The 18,872-nt window shown below is 48.1% G+C and overlaps 3 protein-coding genes across 3 annotated transcripts; 2 read left to right on the top strand and 1 right to left on the bottom strand.

Moving 5' to 3' along the window:
- Positions 1 to 117: 117 nt before the first annotated feature.
- LOC115397262 (ectonucleotide pyrophosphatase/phosphodiesterase family member 7) lies at positions 118 to 4,222 on the bottom strand. Its single transcript, XM_030103491.1, has 5 exons — positions 3,979 to 4,222; positions 1,756 to 1,901; positions 1,058 to 1,681; positions 499 to 721; positions 118 to 191 (listed from the first exon to the last, which is right to left on the bottom strand). The coding sequence occupies exons 1-5, from the start codon at positions 4,220 to 4,222 to the stop codon at positions 118 to 120; spliced, it is 1,311 nt and encodes a 436-aa protein (XP_029959351.1).
- A 1,470-nt stretch (positions 4,223 to 5,692) lies between these two features.
- mrps12 (mitochondrial ribosomal protein S12) lies at positions 5,693 to 8,200 on the top strand. The gene is made up of 3 exons (XM_030102672.1): positions 5,693 to 5,875; positions 6,466 to 6,515; positions 7,575 to 8,200. Exons 2-3 carry the CDS (start codon positions 6,467 to 6,469, stop codon positions 7,955 to 7,957), a joined length of 432 nt encoding a protein of 143 aa, XP_029958532.1. The 5' UTR covers positions 5,693 to 5,875; position 6,466; the 3' UTR covers positions 7,958 to 8,200.
- Positions 8,201 to 8,739: 539 nt separating this feature from the next.
- On the top strand, positions 8,740 to 18,858 carry LOC115397389 (zinc finger protein 835-like). The gene is made up of 9 exons (XM_030103666.1): positions 8,740 to 8,879; positions 10,080 to 10,197; positions 12,269 to 12,912; positions 13,018 to 13,290; positions 13,427 to 13,478; positions 13,839 to 14,140; positions 16,605 to 16,718; positions 16,800 to 16,971; positions 17,054 to 18,858. The coding sequence occupies exons 2-9, from the start codon at positions 10,125 to 10,127 to the stop codon at positions 17,941 to 17,943; spliced, it is 2,520 nt and encodes an 839-aa protein (XP_029959526.1). The 5' UTR covers positions 8,740 to 8,879; positions 10,080 to 10,124; the 3' UTR covers positions 17,944 to 18,858.
- Positions 18,859 to 18,872: the final 14 nt, after the last annotated feature.

The following is an 18,872-nucleotide window of genomic DNA, read 5'->3' as shown; positions in this document are numbered from 1 at the left end:
CAGAACATATACAATCATAAGTTACCATTCCCTCCAAATAAATCTGTGAGAACAAGCGCAAACATCCCAAAATAAGCTCAGAGTGCGAGGAGAAGAAGCCGGTCGGATCCCGATCACTTAGAGCTGTGTGAACGCGACGAGCAGCATCGACGCCAGCAGAACGACGGACAGCTGAGCTCTCTGTGAAGCACCTGAAACACACACACACACACACACACACACACCCTCTATCAGCTGAGCGGAGTATCAGGTGTATGTATGAGTAGCTGTTTGTTGTGGATAAACATGTCTTTCTGTTCAGAGGGGAGAGTTGTGGTTTCCAGGAAAGGCAATTTTGATCAAATACCAAGTTTTTCTACAGTAGACCAAGAATCGTTTTGCTGCCTCCTGGTGGATGACAGCGGGAAAAACTGTCACCCTGGGAGGAACTGCTGTGTGGGCTGAGATGGGAATCGTCCCTGCTGCCCCAGAGGCTGGTGTAACGTGGCGTGGACTCACCGCCGTGCAGCAGCATGGGCTGCGTGACGCTCAGGGAACCGTTGTGAGGCTCGGGCTGGATCTGCAGCAGGCTGCACATCAGAGGGTAGATGTGGATGCTGTCGAAGGGCTCCGACACAAAGTTGGTCTTGAAGCTCGGACCGAAGGCCCTGAAGATGGTCTTCATGTCCATCTCCCCGTTGTGGTAACCGTGGTCGCCTTTGTTAACGTACACGATAAACCTCTGGGGGGTGAAATAAAACAAGAGGTCAGCTGCTGATCTTTGACTTCTGCCTGACATGACATCTGTTCACAAACAACTAAAAGACCTGGTCTGAAATTGGATGAAGCGAGTCTGAAACCACATCTGAATCTATTCTGGAGCCACTGTGAAACCACAACGGTCCAAAAGCGCTTTTCAGAACTAGTTGAAGCATGTTTATGATGAGACAAACCCTGGTGTCGCTCTGGAATCAGACGGGACGTGTCTGGTTCCTGTTCCGTTTGCTGTTCAGAGTCGGGGCAGACTGAAAGAACTGGCTGGAGTTGGGCGTGTTGAATGTGGCGTGGTGACACTCACGGAGTTCAGGTTGAATCCCAGATCCGCCACGACCAGGATGGGCGGCAGCCGCTTGCTCTTGGCGAGGTGGAAGCTCTCTGGAATCTCGTGTTTCTTGTAGACGGTCAGATTGGGAGCGTTGGACAGCGCGTCATACACCTGCTGCTCCTTCCCCGGCCGCGGCGTCAGGATGCCGAACCCACCGTAGTCCAGGATCTCAAAGCTGGTGAGCTGCAGTAGGTTCAGGTACTTGTTGATGATGATCTCCTCCACTTCTGGCCGCTTCTTGACGGTGGTCATGCCGTGGTCGGAGGTGATGATGACGTTGAGGCTGTCTTTGAGACCGTGCCGATCGATGGCGTCTCGCAGGTAGCCGATGGTTCGGTCGATCTGCCGGATGATCTCCTTCCTGTCGGAGTGGTCCGGGCCCTTGGCGTGGCCCACGTTGTCCGGCTCGCCGTAGTACAGCGTCACCAGATGGAAGTCCTCCTCGGAGAACCAACTCATCACCGTGTCGATGTTCTGTCGCCACTCCGTCTCGTTGTCGTCCGGGTGACCGTTCTCCTCCACCAGAGCTCGGTCCACCGCCTGGCCGCTGTAGTTGACTCCGCCTCCCGGGAAGAAGAAGGACGCCGTTTTCAGACCCTGCGACAAAGAGACTGATGAGGCCGCGAGAAGAAGACAGAGCCACTTCCTGTTAGTGGTGAGCGGGGCCTGACCTGGTTCTGAGCTGTGATCCATAACGGCAGCGGTCCATTGTCCCACCACTCAGACCGGGTCAGAGTCTCCTTGTGGAAAACCTTCAGGTTGGTGGTGGTGTTGAACATGATGTTGTGGACCACTTCGTGGTCCTCCACCCACCTGCCTAAAGAACACAGGAAGTCTTTAAGCCCGGTTTAAGTTTTGGACACAGGCCAAGACCCTGAGCCCCGGGGTGTACCTGGTTTAAGTTAACCAGAACTAATCTTCTGAAACTAAGCTGAATCAGCCATTTCCACCCAGGCCAAAGTAGATTTGAGAAATAAACCAGGTCACTGACATGTTTCTTCTAAACTTAAGTTAAATCGGGTCTGCAGCTGGTTCTAGTTAACTTGATCTGCAATAGGATTAACCTGAGTTAAACTAAATTCAGATTTAAAATAATCCGACGCATAAAACGATTACTTTGTATTTAGGTTTAAGTTCAGTTTAGGCTACACACAAAGTTTAACCCAACATGACTTCAATCAGGTTTAGTTACTTTCAGGTTAAACATGAGTTATAGCTGCATTAAAGCAGGTTCACTGCAGCTTAACTTAAACCGGAGGCTTGTATTATGAAAGTGGATTAACATTCCCTGAATATCTCTCAGTTATCTGGATCGATAAGCCCAAACATTTTCAGTCCTTGATAATCAGTTGAAACCTTGATCAGTGGGCGTTCACATAAAGGGGGCGGGGTTTGCTGAGTCTGACCAATCACAAACCCTGAAAAGCAGCTTCCTTCACCATGGAGTCACAGACAGTTATTCTGAAACAATATGAAGAATTCAAACATCATCCGGGATAAAAGCAGCACTGTTGCTGCAGCAACAACCAGGAAGGAACACCGGCGCAAAATTGAGGATAATAATGCTAGCTTGGTGATTTTATTCAATATTAATTCATCAGACATTATAGATAGACAGCTCTGTGACTGGTTTCTCAGTTTCATATTATTACATTTAGGGCAGAGCTACCTCAGTGCCCTTCCTTTAGTTTAGGTTTTCCAATGAGTTCTTCTGAGGCGCAGCTGTTCCACAGCTTTAACTAACTACCACCACAGGTGGTTATGTTTATTTTATCTAAACTAAGTTCAATGCAGGTTTATCCCAACTACAGTTAAACAAGTTCCACAACAAGGTAAAAGTTAGATCTAGACTAAAATGGGACTGTACCAGGTTAGAATTTAACCCTACAGAGTAGAATGGAATAGGATAGCAATGCTTTATGAATTATTATTACTAATGATAACTTAATTGTTAGGTTAAAGCCAGGTTTAGTCTGCAGCAGGTTTATTCCAGAGAGAGAGTGAAACCTGCACAACCCAACTGGTTTCTCCTGCAGTATATCTCTGCTAATCTGCCTTTATTACCTTTAATCTGTCGATAATCTGAATTCTGCTCAGCATTGTCCCTGAAGGTCCAAATGTTCAGCTGCATTCTCACAATCACAAACCGAGCTTTACACTGAAGTTCCTCCCCTCAACTTTCCAAACTGCAAAAAAGTTATTTTCTCCTGTAATTTAAATCAAACTGTTCATATATTTTACATTTATGACACAAACTGAATATTTCAACCATCAACTAGGGAATGAATCATCACAAACAAATGCAAAGCATTTCAGAAAATTAAAAAAAAAAAAAAAAAAAAAAAGAAAGAAAGGGAAAATATTCCTGTTTTACAATGGAACCTAATTATTTTAATTTAAATCTATGAAATACTTAAAACAGTAAAGTTTCCGTGTAGATCTGACTACATTTTCACCTTTAAAAAATAAAAGTAATTTAGAACAAAGAAAAATAAACTTGAAGTAAATTTGTTTTATCCCATATTAAATGAAGAAATAATTGCATTATTGAACTTACATTAATTTATTTTTATGTAAATCGAATAAAATCACAATTAAAATTTTGACTAAATTAAAAGACTGTCGCCTTCAATAGAGAAATGGAATAGGGAAAAATGCCAAATCGGAAGACATTTATTAGTTTGAATTGATTTGACTTGAATTCTAAATTGTAATAAATGCTTGGTTGATTGAATTTTGCATAAAAACACAAGATTAATCAATGAACTGTTCGCAGATTTGAAGATGACTGAAATAAAATGATGTTAGAGTTGAGTTGAATGTGAGTGAATGGAGTTGACTGAGTTGACTCGGTGGTGGTGACGGGGACAGTGTCCTCTGTTGCCGTGGGTTACCAGTGATGGTGGTGAAGTGTGATGGCGAGGTGCCGGTCAGCATCGGCGGGGTGATGTATTTGGCCTTGACGCCGTCAGCGGCCATCTGGTCGAAGTGCGGCGTGTCCACGTCCTGGTCGTAGTCCCACCTGAAGCCGTCGAAAGAGATGAGCAGCAGCTTGTTACGGCTCGACGCCGCCTTGCTCAGCGGCCTTCCGGCGGCACCGACCACCACCATGAACATCAGCAGCAGCTGGGATCTCATGTTTGATGCTCGTCTTGAGACGTCTGTCTGACTGCAGTTCAGAGAGTTTCACCTGAGAGGTTCACCTGAGGCTCCGCCCCTCCCGGGTTAACGGGTAACTGGATAATAATCTGCTGAGACCTTCGACTGTGAGAACACTCATGGTCTTATCGGCGTCAAGCCTCCAACAAAGGAAACCAATACATCAGCACACGTTCGAGAGCCCAGCTTCTGTCTCCAGAAGGGGCAGAGTCTGGCTCTGAGCTGTGGGGTCACTGTGTACCCGGCTCCTGGGTCTATGGGGTCACTGTGTACCCGGATCCTGTGAGGTCGCTGTGTACCCGGGTTCTCTGAGCTGTCGGATCCCTGTGTACCCGGTTCTCTGAACTAGCGGGTCACTGTGTACCCGGATCCTGGATGTGTGACGTTGCTATGAACTGGTTCTCTGAGTTGTCGGGTTGCTGTATACCGGGTTCTCCGAACTTTGGGGTTACTATATACCCGGCTCCTGGATGTGTGGGGTCACTGGGTACCAGTTCTCTGAGCTGTCGGATCACTGTGTACCCAGGTCCTCTGAACTGTCGGGTCAGTGTGTACCCGGGTCCTCTGAACTGTCCAGTTGCTGTATACCGGTTCTCTAAGCTATTGGGTCACTATGTACAGGGTTCCTTCAGCTGCCAGGGCACTGTGTACCCAGCTCCTGGATCTATCATCGGTCATTGTGTACAGGGTTCTCTGAGTTGTTGGGTTCATAGACCCAGTCTAGACAGAAACCCTCCAACCGGTGCTTCAGCATGCCTTAATTCAACAGACACTAAATTCTTCAAGGTTATCTTTATATATTTATCTGTTTATATTGTGCATTTAAGATAAGGTCAGATAAGATATGATATGCCTTTATTTATCTGACAGTTGAGAAATTCACAGTCTAGTCACCAGCCGTCACACAGATACGCCTACGAAAGATTGCAAAAAATATAATGCAACATATACACAGACATGCATGTCATAAAATACATATAACCAGTGTACTGTAAATGAGTATTTCTCAATGTGAATGTGGGTGTTGTTTATTGGTTTTTAGATGGGTAACATTACACATTGTTGATCGACTGAGAGCACAGGTGGTTGTAGTCTCACAGAAGAGGACAAAAAGTACCTGGGGTACCTCTTTTTGGTACAGTCAACAAAAAAATCTTGCACTGATGTTGCTCATGTAGATCCTACAGATTTTCAAACAGAGGTGTTTTGTGTAATGACCTTATGGCAATGTTGTTATTAACCAGCTTGTTTTTGTTCTTTTGTTGCAATATGTTGCTGGAAACTTGTTTTTTTTCTTGAAATTCAATTTATTTATAATCCATCCATCCGTTCATCCATCCATCAATCAATCCATCCACCCATCCGTATATCCTTTTATCTCGACCGAGAAGTAAAACACAGGTTCGCTTCTGACTCTTATTTTGAAGGCCGGAAGTAGCTGTTTTAGTGCTTCCGGCTGATGGAGGTCACTGTCTCACGTTGCGCTAAAGTCAACCGATTATTTTCTATGGAAATGGAGTAAACGAAAGATTTTGGGTGTTTTTTCGGACTTTGTCTCCGTGCTCCGTGTACCGGGCTGCTCTGGGCCGCTCAGCCGGACTTTGCTGCTGTTTATTCGGACTCTGTGAGCAGGTTTGTTCTCTCCTGAGCTAGCGGACGTTAGCATTTAGCACTTGGTTGAATATTCCTGGTTATCAACCGAAACGGTCATCTTTAATTGATCCTGTGTAATTAGCTCGTAATTGGCTCGACATCTTCATGACTCCAGTTTGATTGATTCATATTAAAACCTGCTGACAGCCGAAATCCCGCCCGTCAAACGTGAAGTTTTACCCTTTATTCTTTACTGAAGTTTTTATAACAAAAACACTGAGCATATCTGACTTTCCGTCAAACCACCGGGAGTTTTTCTGCACTTCGGCCGAATCATTATACTTGAAATAAGTTTATCAGTGCTATTGTATTGATGAACTTCATAAATTTGAAAGTGTACTGTGCATACATAAGAAACAGTAAACGGTTTAGTAACCCACATACTTTAAATATATTTCACCCTTTTTTGTTGATAGAAATATAAAATTTCATCCAGACGACTGTTGTTGTTGTTGTTGTTGTTGTTGTTGTTGTTGTGGAACACTACATTTCTCTCTGATATGGTTCTCCGTCCAGAAGTCCACACGGCCTCTGTGGATCTAGAACTGAACCTGTGCTCCTCGTTTCAGGATGTCTTTGCTGTGGGGTGTGAGGCCGCTGCTGGCGTCTCTGTTTCACGGTGAGTCCAAAGAGAATCCACCGAACTTCCCAACCCCACAAACTCCAGTCTGGGTTTCTTTCATTTAACTGTCATTCAACTTCCTACCACCAGAGGGAGCTGCAGTAAACCCGAGTGCAGCAGTAATCCTTACTGCAGCAGTAATTCCTACTGTTGCATTGGGGATTACTGCACCAGTAATCCTGAAAGCAGATATTTAAAAGATTACTGCTGCAGCAGAGTAATGCAACCTTCGATATTCCTGCAGGATTACTCCTTTAGGATCACTGCTGCTGGAGGATTACTGCAGCAGTAAAGATTACTCCTGCAGGTGTAATTCTCCTTCAGCAGAATCCTAAGTACAGCAGTAATGCTTAATGTAGCAGTACTCCAGTAAACAGACAGGCAGGACAAAAAAAAAAAAAAAAAAACCTCTCATAATTTCTCCAGTCAAAGCAAAACCATATATTGACTTCTGCTGTTCGGTAGCCTCACTCAGGGTTAATGTGGCATCATTTGCCCCAAGACTGTGATCTGTTAACCAGAGTGAGCTCCAGCATCTGCTTCTCCTCCCTTGTTGGAGCTTTAAGGAAGGTTCTGGAAGATGTTGAGGACACTGTGCAGGGATGGTAAATACTAACCGTCAGTACTGCAGGGAGCAAAGCGCCTCCAGCTTCAGCAGACTTCAGCCCAGTGTGTTCATTATTAAATTGTTTAGCTCTAAATTCTGCAGATGTTTTTTTTAAATTTTTATTTTTTTTCGCATTGCGAGGAATCTTTGTTGTCTCATTTCAGACTCCTTTCTCAGTCTGCTGCAGAGATAGTTTCTGAGCCCTCTTAAGAGCACTGAAGATTTCAGCTCATTCATTTACTTCCTGAGGGTCACAGTCATGATCTTTAAAAGCATTTTTACTAAAATAAATTCAACTGCTCTGACTGAACCCCCCCTCCAGGGTGATAGTTGCAGGATGTCAGTGTCCATTTAATAAAGTGACTTCAGATCATGTATCACATTTCTAATGTAACGTTTGCTAGAACTGTGTGCTGTTTGATGAAGTCTCATGACCTGTGTGTCTGCAGCCTCCCAGCATGCCTCTGCCTGGACGTCCCCCCTCCTGTCCAGGACCATGGCCACCCTCAACCAGATGCACCGGCAGGGGAAGCCCAAGACCCCTCCTAAAGCCCTGGGGGCCACGTTCGGCCGGCCGCAGCTCAAGGCCGTGGTGCTGAAGACCATGATCCGCAAGCCCAAGAAGCCCAACTCCGCCAACAGGAAGTGCGCCCGCGTGCGGCTGTCCAACGGGAAGGAGGCGGTGGTCTTCATCCCCGGGGAGGGACACAACCTGCAGGAGCACAACGTGGTGCTGGTGGAGGGGGGGCGCACCCAGGACCTGCCGGGGGTCAAACTCAAAGTGGTCCGGGGCAAATATGACTGTGCTCATGTGGTGAAGAAGAAGCAGTAGACTCCAGAGGGTGTGTGTGTGTGTGTGCTATTTTTTTTCTTTTGTTTCTTTTTTAAATATGTGAATCTCATTTCAACAACCTCAGCAGACAGAACCTCGGACTTCCCAACAACTCCGGCGCCCTCCTGAAAGGTTCTGGACCAGTAATTGGAAGGCTCCATGAGGGTTCAATGTTTTTGGTGATCAGGTCAAAATGTTTGATTCTTTGCTGTTTTCAATAAAATCAAACTCATCTGAATCTGATTCAGAGTCAGAAAATGTATTCACTTTCTCATGTGTCAGTGTGAAGCCCTGAGTCTTCATATAATCACAATTTATTAGTTCAGTCCTCATGCAGTCAGTTTTTTTCAGGCTTCTGACATTCACAGTTTGTTGGTTCAGTTCTTCACATAGTTGAGTTTCAAAAATCATCTGAAATGTTTGTCAGAAACCAAAAACCCTGAAAACGTATTATATTAATTGAGTTTGTCTTTAAACACCACATTAACCACTCGGCTGATTGGGACCTGTGCAGCTGCAGTTCACCCTCCAGCCAGCGGCGGCAGCACCGAGCCGCGCCTGATTTGTTGATGTGACAATCAGCAGCAGTTTGACGCAGCTTTCGTGTTTAAACAGTTTTAATTTCACGTGTAATCCCTCCCCAGACACTCTGGTAAGTATTGAAATCTGAACCCGGTCTGAATCGACCATAGAACCGCTTAAACGAGCAGAACCGGGCCGCTTTTCTCTGATCTTTCAGGGACCCTGACGTGCGTGACGTCACGCGCTGCTAGCACTAGCAGTTAGCTTCTTTCCTATTAGAAACCGAAGCCGTACTGTTTGATCTGCTGGAGGCTTTTACACTGAAATAGCGAATATTTGTGGCATTTCATGGGCGTCGTGGTTTCCTTGGCACCTTGACAATGAAGTGACGTTTTGGTCGGTACGTGATCTTGTGTTTCAGCGAAGCCTTGATTTGAGGGTTACATCTCTTTTTCATTTGAGATAACAGGCTAGCTGTGGATGCTAAAGCTAGAGGAGATTGGAGCTCTCTGATTGGCTGTTCCCGATCAGCTGACTGCAATAACTTTAAATCATGCACTAATAAAACTCCAGATTCCACTTTAATCATTACATTTTTATTCATCACACTTTAATCAATCGTGTTATATTTTCAACACACTCTCCACTTTCATTTATGACATCTTAATTCATCAAATCTTTAAACCATCACACCTTATTTCATCACATTTCACTTCATTACTTACAATTAATCACACTTTAAATAATCACATTACAATTCATCAAATTTTCATCAACAATATTTTCATTCAGCACACTTCAGTTAATTTCAATTTGATTTAGGATGCTTTTATTAATCAAACTCATCACATTTTAATTTATCACACTTTAATTTTTCAGATTTGAAGTCATCCTATTTCGATTCGTCATACTTTAATCACATTTTGATTTATGGCACTTTAATCAATCACACTTTAGCTCATATTCTAATTAAGCACACTTTAATTCATGACATTCCTGCTCAGTCCCACTTCAAATGAATCATATTTCAATTTAATCTAATTTGAATCCATTACACTATAATTCATTCCGTTTGAACTAATCACATTCATCACATCTCAAACTTTAATTCATCATTAAGTGGAAACAATAAGGCACAATGATACAAATATGCTTTAATGTTGTGTTACCTTTGTAGGAGCCAATTAGCACAAGGTGTTAAATAGAGAACTGACCATTGCCTGGCAGGTGTTGCAGCCTGGAAGGCAAAACGGTTGAATATCATCTTCATCATGAAAGATGGGTGTCTGGTTTGGAGTTTGTTTTGAGAAAAAATAAATGGACATAACATTAATCAGGAAACGATCGCCCCTGTCACTCCATTCACACTGTGAAGGGGCTTGAAGTGTAGGCTCAACCTCTACAACCTTAAAGGTATGACCTGTGATGAGACTCATTTCACATTAGGAGTGATTAAGAAATGCAGAGATTTATTGAGATTTTAGTCCTGTATTTTATTTTTTTAACCTTTTTTTGGTGACCAGATATTAAATTATAATAATAATTAAAAATCTTTTCATTTGTTTATTGCAACAGTTTTTGTGACTTGACTGTCTTTCAGGTGCGGGACACTGGCCCTCCCTCAGCAGGAAGGCAGGATGAGGAAATGAATGGAGGAGAGCTAGAAGAGGAGTATCAAGGAGGAGGAGGAGAGGAGGACTGTGGGCAGCTTCCTGCAGGTCAGAGCTGATTCCGTTTTCCCAATGATGAGCTACAGATGTCTTCTCGTTAACTTAGCTTTAGGAAAAGCTTTTTTGGAGGAGCTTCATTAATCTACACTAACTCAGTTCTCCTGACAGCAACATGAAACACTTTCCTTTGTCAACAGCATTATCAGTAGCCTGGATCCACAGTGGCTGTGATTAGCATTAGTATGCTGAAGGAAGAGCTTCCCCTCTTTTTAGAACTGTCTCCGTCTGCATGCTGATAGTTTATCTCAAGAAGAACAAATATCTAGATAAGTAGTTCTCAACCTTTTTTCAGTGCGGTTCCATCTGTGAACAGTTGTTTCATTCGGGTACCCTCTAATCAGGGCAAAACATTTTAGTTGAAAAAATAGATAAAGAAATAAAACGCAGCACGATGTCTTCAGTTTCTGATTTATTGATTTTTATAACAGTGCAAAGTATTGCTCATTTGTAGTGGTGTTTATTGAACTATTTGGAAAAAAGTTGTAAAAATATCTTACAACTTAAATAATGATTTGATTATAAATAAAGAAGTCTACACATAGAATTAACCATCAACTTAAAATCTCCTCTTTTAGGATTATAACTGAGAAACATCTGGATTCAGGAAGTTGGTTAAGAACAAGTGGAACGTGTCAGGTCGGGTCAAACCATCATGCTGTGGGGGGAACGCTGTGTTTATGGTCATGTAATGAAAGCACTGACTTGATATGAAATTCAATTTATGATCTTATATTCATAATTTATTGAAGAATTATTTAATAATTATATTTTATAGGTGATTCTTGAATTGTTAGTATTTTTAAAACATTAAAAAAAAAAATCTCACATGCCTTTAAAGGAATACTCCACCCAAAAAACGATTTGGCCTCATTTTCTACTCACCGTCATGCTGAGAAACACTCTGGAGCACTTTTTTGACGATTCAAATGCAGTTGGAGATGTTTGGGGATTTTCGTGATCAACAAACAGGGACCGACAGAGCCCGACAGAAAAAATGGTCCATAAAATCCACAAAACGTTCCCATTTTCCTTCATACTGCTCGTCCGCTGTAATCCAAGTGTCCTGAGCGCGTAACGTCCATAATTAATTCTTAACGAGGTCATTTAGTACATTTTAAGAGCCCAAACAGGGCGCTCTCATACAGCTCCATTGCATGTCTGCGCGCGCACCCTGAACTACGGAAGCCGCGGCAGACCAAGCAACACGCTTGTGCCCTTTCAGCAGGACACCGAATTCAAAGCTTAAAACAGTAGCCAATCACTTTTGTGATTGTCCACAGCTCGGTCACTCACAGCAGAATATAAACAGCGGAACTTCTTCTTCTATGCTTGCAATTTAGAAAAGTAGTCGCTGAAAGCGCGCAAGCGTGTTGCTTGGTCTGCCGCGGCTTCCGTAGTTCAGGGTGCGCGCGCAGACATGCAATGGAGCTGTATGAGAGTGCCCTGTTTGGGCTCTTAAAATGTACTAAATGACCTCGTTAAGAATTAATTATGGACGTTACGCGCTCAGGACACTTGGATTACAGCGGACGAGCAGTATGAAGGAAAATGGGAACGTTTTGTGGATTTTATGGACCATTTTTTCTGTCGGGCTCTGTCGGTCCCTGTTTGTTGACAACGAAAATCCCCAAACATCTCCAACTGCATTTGAAACGTCAAAAAAGTGCTCCAGAGTGTTTCTCAGCATGAGGGTGAGTAGAAAATGAGGCCAAATCGTTTTTTGGGTGGAGTATTCCTTTAAGTACCCCCAGGGGTATAGTACCCTATTTGAGAACCACTGATTTTGGTTATAGAGCATCTTCCTCCTCGCCGGTGATTCTTCAGCTTCAATACTTTTGAAATCTTTTGAAAAGAACTCAAAAGCATATTTTTTTCATGATCTTGAATTACAGAAGCATTATGTCAATGATGAATATTAGTTAAGTGTTATCTGCAGTCCCTCATAAAGGAACCCTATAAAGAAGTATTGAGTAAGTCTGATAAATGTCCAGAACGCTGTGGAGACTCCCAGCCTATGAAGGAGTCGCTGTAACGGCGTCCTGCCGTGTCGTCCTTTCAGACGTCCTCTGTGGGAGCGGCGCCCTGTCTCCGTCCCGCCAGGCCAGAGCTGGTCACCGCTGTCCGGTATGCGGCCGTGAGTTTTCCCGTCCGTCCCGCCTGGCCGACCACATGAGCTCCCACTCGGGCGAGAAGCGGCACAGCTGCGGCGTGTGCGGCAAGCTCTTCACCAAGAAGATCAACGTGGCGGTCCACCAGCGCGTGCACACGGGCGAGAAGCCCTACTCCTGCTCTGACTGCGGTGTCAGCTACGCCCAGCTGGGCTGCCTGCGGCGCCACCGCCTGGTGCACGCCGCCCAGAAGCCGCACCGCTGCGCCACCTGCGGGCGCGGCTTCACGCAGCGCCGCTACCTGGAGCAGCACGAGCGCACGCACACCGGCGAGCGGCCGTTCGGCTGCGCGCTGTGCCCCAAGCGCTTCGCCTCGCGCACCGGACTGAACGACCACCAGAAGGGCCACAGCGAGCAGAACCTGCTGTCCTGCCCCATCTGCCAGAAGCTCTTCTCCACGCCGTCCGCCTACCGCGACCACGTGCGGCTACACACGGGGCAGAAGCTGCACCCCTGCACGCTGTGCGGCAAAAGCTTCAACCGGCCCGGCCTGCTGAGGAAGCACCTGCAGAAACACGCCGAGCAGAAGAACCTGGTGAGCTGTGAGGGGGCGCCGCGGGGGGCTGCCGGGTGTTTCTTTGTGGTTGTTGCCTCTGACACAGTTAAAACAGGTTGTCTGTGTGTGTGTGTTTGTGTGCAGGAGCGCCACCCCTGTCCCCAGTGCCAGAGGGAGTTCTCCTCTGTGGAGAAGCTGCAGCAGCATGAGAAGCTCCACCAGCAGGAGATGCAGTTCGTGTGTGACATCTGTGGGCGGGGCTTCCCGCGGGCGTACCGGCTGAGCGAGCACATGCGCTCGCACACCGGCGAGCGGCCGTTTCAGTGCGCCGTCTGCAAGAAGCGTTTCTCCACGCACGGCGTCTACAGGAGGCACAGGAAGATCCACAACAAGGGCGTCACCGCCGCTGATGACCAGGTGTGGAGGGCGCCTCGAAACCTTCCTGAGGAGCCGCTGATCTGAAAACGCATCAAACTGCAACCGACTGTGTGTGTGTGTGTGTGTGTGTGTGTGTGTGTGTGTGTGTGTGTGTGTGTGTGTGTGTGTGTGTAAGGTGGAGGGCAGACAGACTGAGGATGGAGAGCGGACGGTGCCGTCATTGACCGGTAAGAAAATGAATTGAACTCTGAGGGTTTTCTTCACATTTTAAGTTTTTTTTTTTATGTTTATTGCGAAAACAGTCAGCTGATCAAGCAGCTTACTGTTGGATTGTTGACACCCTCCTCCTCCTCCTCCCCCCTTCCTCTTCCTCCTCCCCCCTTCCTCTTCCTCCTCCTCCTCCTGTTCCTCTTTCGCCTCACCATCCTCCTCTTCTTCCTCCTCCTCCTCCTCTTCCTCTTCCCCTCCTCTTCCTCCCCCCCTCCTCCTCCTCCTCTTATTCCTCTTCCCCCCACCCCCCTCCTCCTCTTCCTCCTCCCCTTCCACCCCCCTTCCACCCTCTTCCTCCTACCCCCCCCCCTCCTCAGACCTCCCCCCTGACTCCTCCCAGAAGCGTTACACTTGTTCTGTCTGTGGGAAAAGCTACACGAGGCCTTTCAGACTGCGGGAGCACTCCAAGATCCACGCCGCCGACGCGCTGCACCGCTGCTCCGTGTGCGGCACGGCGTTCAGCACGGCCGGCGGCCTGCGGGCGCACCACAAGGTGCACCTGGGTGAACGCCCCCACGAGTGTGGCCTGTGCCCCCGCAGCTTCAAGAAGCCCTGCCTGCTGCGGAAGCACATGAGGGTCCACATCAAGGAGGGGCTGGTGCTGGATCCCACGCACAAGGTGAGCAACGCCGCCGCCACCGTAACCTGACTACCAGATGTTGTCAAACACTAAGACTTAGCATGCGTCCCATGGACGCAGTAAATATTCTCCTGACAAGGTTGGAAAATTCATAATCTAATGGTGAAATTTGAAAACTTTCCTTTAGACTGTGATTTATAGGAATTATTGGGAATAAATCAGGAATGTACTGAATTCTGCGTCGATGGCGCAACATGGTCATTTATAGCAAATATTTTTTAAAGGACACCCTAAGTCGGAGGTCGATGATCGACTTTGTTGTCGTGTCATCTGACCTCCGGCTGTGTGTTTTGGACACTCGGGTGAAGAGAGGAGCAGAGCTGTGGACCGATCACCACCTGGTGGTGAGTTGGATTCTCTGGCGGAGGAGGAAACCGGACAGACTTGGCAGACCCAAACGTGTTGTGAGGGTCTGCTGGGAACATCTGGTGGAACCCTCTGTCAGCAGGGTTTTCAACTCCCACCTCCGGGAGAGCTTCTCTCATGTCCCGAGGGAGGCTGGGGACATTGATTCTGAGTGGACCATTGTCGAAGCAGCTGCCCGGAGCTGTGGTCGTAAGGTCTCCGGTGCTGCCGTGGCGGCAACCCCCGAACCCGGTGGTGGACATGGGAATTAAGGGCTGCCGTCAAGCTGAAAAAGGAGTTCTATCGAGTCTTGTTGGCTCATGGGACTCCAGAAGCAGCTGACAGGTACCGGCAGGCCAAGCGAACTGCAGCCTGAGTGGTTGTGGAGGCAAAAACTCGGGTCTGGGAGGAGTTCAGGGAGGCCATGGAGGAGGACTATCGGTCGGCCTCGAAGAGAATCTGGCAAACCGTCCGGCGCCTCAGGAGGGGAAAGCAGGTCTCCACCAACACTGTTTACAGTGGAGGTGGGGGAGCTGCTGACCTCAACCCGGGATATTATAGAACGGTGGAAGGAATACTTGGAGAACCTCATCAATCCCGTCGCCACGTCTTCCGTGGAGGAAGCAGAGGCTGAGGTCTCAGAGGTGGACTCGTCCATCACCCAAGCTGAAGTCACCGAGGTGGTCGGTAAGCTCCTCAGTGGCAAGGCACCGGGGGTGGAAGAGATTCGCCCTGAGTACCTTAAGTCTTTGGATGTACAGGGACTGTCTTGGTTGACACGTCTCTGCAACATCGCGTGGCAGTCTGGGACGGTGCCTCTGGATTGGCAGACCAGGGTGGTGGTTCCTCTTTTTAAAAAGGGGGACCAGAGGGTGTGCTCCAACTATAGGGGAATCACACTCCTCAGCCTCCCTGGGAAAGTCTATTCCAGGGTACTGGAGAGGAGGATTTGACCGATAGTCGAACCTCGAATCCAGGAGGAACAATGCAGTTTTTGTCCTGGTCGCGGAACAGTGGATCAGCTCTATACCCTCTATAGGTTGCTCGAGGGTTCGTGGGAGTCCATCCGACCAGTTCACATGTGTTTTGTGGACTTGTAGAAGGCGTTTGTCAATGTCCCTCGTTGTGTCTTGTAGGGAGTGCTGTGGGAATACGGAGTCCAGGGCTCCTTGTTAAGGGCCGTCCGGTCTCTGTATGTCCGACGCATGAACCTGGTCCGCATTGCCGGTAGTAAGTCAGACCTGTTCCTGGTGCATGTCAGACTCCGGCAGGGCTGCCCTTTGTCACCGGTTCTGTTTTTTATTTTTGTGGACAGAATTTCTAGGTGCAGCCAGGGGCCGGAGGGGGCCCAGTTTGGTAGCCACAGTATTTGTTTTCATGTTTGATTCTTATAAAAAAAAAAGGCCTAATGAACCTCATCGGACTACACAGTATTTGTTTCTGCTTTTGGCAGATGATGTTGTCCTTTTGGCTTTATTGAACCCAGACCTGCAGGATGCACTAGGGTGGTTCGCAGCCGAGTGTGAAGCAACAGGGATGAGGATCATCACCTCCAAATCTGAGGCCATGGTCCTCGACCGCAAGAAGGTGGTCTGCCTTCTTCAGGTCGGCGGAGAGACTCTGGCTCAAGTAGAGGAATTTAATTGTCTTGAGGTGTTCCGGGCATGTCCCACTGGGAGGAGGCCCCAGGGAAGACCTAGGACACACTGGAGAGACTATGTCTCGCGGCTGGCCTGGGAACACCTTGGTAACCTCCCAGAGGAGCTATAAGAAGTGTCTGGGGACAGGAAGTCTGGGCATCCCTGCTGAGACTGCTGCCCCGGTGACCTAGTCCTGGATAAACGGTAGAAAATGGATGGTGGTTGGACTTTTGTAATTCCCCAGCTTAGCTTCCCATGGAACGTTACTAGAAATGTCTGGGAAATTGAACAGAGCTGTTCCAGCCTGTAATCCTGTCTCCTGCAGCAGCTGTGGCTCTTTGCCCCGGTCAGGTGACCTTCCACTACCTCAGAGCCGCTTCTGTTGGTGGTTGACTTCGGTTCGTTAAACGGGCTGATACGACTCCAGAATCCAGAGCCTGATGAGACGTTTCTTTTAGGACTTCATCATGAAGACCAAGGTGGAGGAGGAGGAAGTGGAGGAGGAGGAGGAGGAGGAAGAGGAAGAGGAGGAGGACTTGATGAAGGTGAAGCGTGGCGCGCTGCCCGAGCGGGTGAGAAGCGAACTCGTCACACGTTTCACTCTCTCTTTGGACCTTGTCATGTTGAGGTTTCAGTCTCTTCATACCCTGCAGGATTCGGCGCATCTTCCCTCCTTGGTCACCAGACCTGCCCGTCGGTCTGGTAACCGTGGCAACCAGAGCGGGGCAGTGCAGGCGGAGAACGGCCAGGAGCCGAAGGAGGGAGACGTGAGCGGCTTGATCAACTCTGAAGGGGAGGAGGAGGACTGGAAGCTGGTGGTTAATGGTGCGTGGACAGGCTGCACCTCCTCCGCCTCACTAGCAGGTGGCGCCGCAGCCTCTCAGTCTTCCTGTTGTGTCTCTGACAGACGCAGACGGCACGTCAGACCTGCAGCCGGACGTCGCCGCCGCCGCCGCCGAGGGGAAGCAGGGTCACCACTGCCCCGTCTGCGGACGCGACTGTTTCAAGGCGTCGGCGCTGCAGAAGCACCTGCGCATCCACTCGGGCGAGCGCCCATTCCAGTGCGCCACCTGCAGGAAGAGCTTCACGCAGCAGGTGCACCTGCGGGAGCACCTGAGGATCCACACCGGCGAAAAGCCCTACAGCTGCGCCCAGTGCGGCCGCAGCTTCACTTTCTCCAGCGCGCTGCGCCGCCACCAGCGGCTGCACGCCGACGCCCGGCCCTACGAGTGCCCCGTCTGCCACAAGACGTTCAAGCAGCAGGGGGCGCTCAAGGGCCATGAGCAGACGCATTCTAGTATCCGCTACCAGTGCAGCGTCTGCCACAAGAGCTTCAAGCAGCTGGTGACGCTCAAAGGCCACGAACTCACGCACACCGGTGTCCGCTACCAGTGTGCCGTGTGTGGCCAAACCTTCGGCTCGGCCGTGGAGCTCGGCCAGCACATTGACGTGCACGCCAATGCCGCGTCGTACTTCTGCCACATCTGCCAGAAGAACCTGAGCGGAGCCCAGGTCTACCATGACCACATGAGGATGCACGAGTCGCAGAGTCCGCCGCCACCACTGCCGCTCGAGTCGCAGAGTCTGCCGCTACTGCCGCTCGAGTCGCAGAGTCTGCCGCTACTGCTGCTCGAGTCACAGACTTCGCCGCCGCCGCACGGGTCCCAAAGTCCACCGCCGCATGGGTCCCAGAGTCCACCGCCGCCCTACGAGTTGCACATTTCCCCGCCGCACGAGTCGCAGAGTCGGCCGTCGCTAGTTGTGGTGAAACAGGAAGAGAACGAAGACCATGTCTGAAAGAAAAAAGAAAGGAGCTGGACTTGCGTAGCATCATGGTGCACAGGTGCACACGAACTGATAAATGTCTCTCTGGGTTTCCTTCGCCCTCATGTAAGACTGGCAGGCTGAGTATTGTAGCGATCACTTTAAAAAGTAACTTCCTCAGACCAAGGGCAGCCTGCAAGTCTACACTCAGAGAGAAGAGGTTTAAAGGTTCTTGTTACAACAGGGGAGCAATGTGTGCTGAAGGGTGTGAGTTGGACATTTGCAGGTTGAACCTGTGAATGTCTCCTCACCTCAGACTGCCTGTCAGTGTTTTACATGCCTTCCTTCCTTTGGGCTTTGCTTCCCGACATTAGACTTGCAGGCTTTGTGTCTTCTGGTCTGCAGCTACACAGCCTTCTTGTCTCCTGCTGGCCAGTGACCTTAAACCAAACATTACAGGATGGGAGGCTGGTACCTAACGTGACAGTTGCGCCTTCCAGTCTGAATTGAGGGAAGAGGAAACAAGATTCATACGCATTACTGCCGTGATTGGAGAGTGAAATGGAAACAGACTGAGATGTCCAAGGCATCGACAGAGACGTTGAAAGGGCCTTGTGAACACACACACGCACACATTAATTGACACAGATGTTTTGTCTTCATGAAAAGTGAGCCTACAGCCCTCACTGAGGGCAAATGAACCCAGAGTCTGTGCCTTCAGGTCTGAAATGAATTTGTAAAGAAAAAATGGCACTGAGAATCACAAAAGGACAGAAATGAACCTACGAGTGAAGACCAAGGAACACACACAGTGTATGTCCTCCATGTAAAGGCCTTTCATGTCTCTGGGGACTGCTGTCTTCAGTGATCAGTGATCTGTGTTTGTCTTAAAGGCACACTTCCACATTTTTGGAGCCTGCAAAAAACATCAAGGAAAAAAACAAACATGAAAACAAAATAAA

This window comes from Salarias fasciatus, chromosome 11 (assembly GCF_902148845.1).
Source record: "Salarias fasciatus chromosome 11, fSalaFa1.1, whole genome shotgun sequence".
Lineage (NCBI taxonomy): Eukaryota > Metazoa > Chordata > Actinopteri > Blenniiformes > Blenniidae > Salarias > Salarias fasciatus.
This window is presented reverse-complemented; position numbering and strand designations above follow the sequence as displayed.

Coding starts and splice junctions, on each gene's coding strand:
- LOC115397262 (XM_030103491.1), bottom strand. CDS start 4,222: ATGAGATCCCAGCTGCTGCTGATGTTCATGGTGGTGGTCGGTGCCGCC. Junction 1,682..1,755: donor GGATCACAGCTCAGAACCAG/GTCAGGCCCCGC, acceptor TCTTTGTCGCAG/GGTCTGAAAACGGCGTCCTT. Junction 722..1,057: donor TGGGATTCAACCTGAACTCC/GTGAGTGTCACC, acceptor TTCACCCCCCAG/AGGTTTATCGTGTACGTTAA.
- mrps12 (XM_030102672.1), top strand. CDS start 6,467: ATGTCTTTGCTGTGGGGTGTGAGGCCGCTGCTGGCGTCTCTGTTTCAC. Junction 6,516..7,574: donor GCTGGCGTCTCTGTTTCACG/GTGAGTCCAAAG, acceptor GTGTGTCTGCAG/CCTCCCAGCATGCCTCTGCC.
- LOC115397389 (XM_030103666.1), top strand. CDS start 10,125: ATGAATGGAGGAGAGCTAGAAGAGGAGTATCAAGGAGGAGGAGGAGAG. Junction 10,198..12,268: donor CTGTGGGCAGCTTCCTGCAG/GTCAGAGCTGAT, acceptor TCGTCCTTTCAG/ACGTCCTCTGTGGGAGCGGC. Junction 14,141..16,604: donor TGCTGGATCCCACGCACAAG/GTGAGCAACGCC, acceptor CGTTTCTTTTAG/GACTTCATCATGAAGACCAA.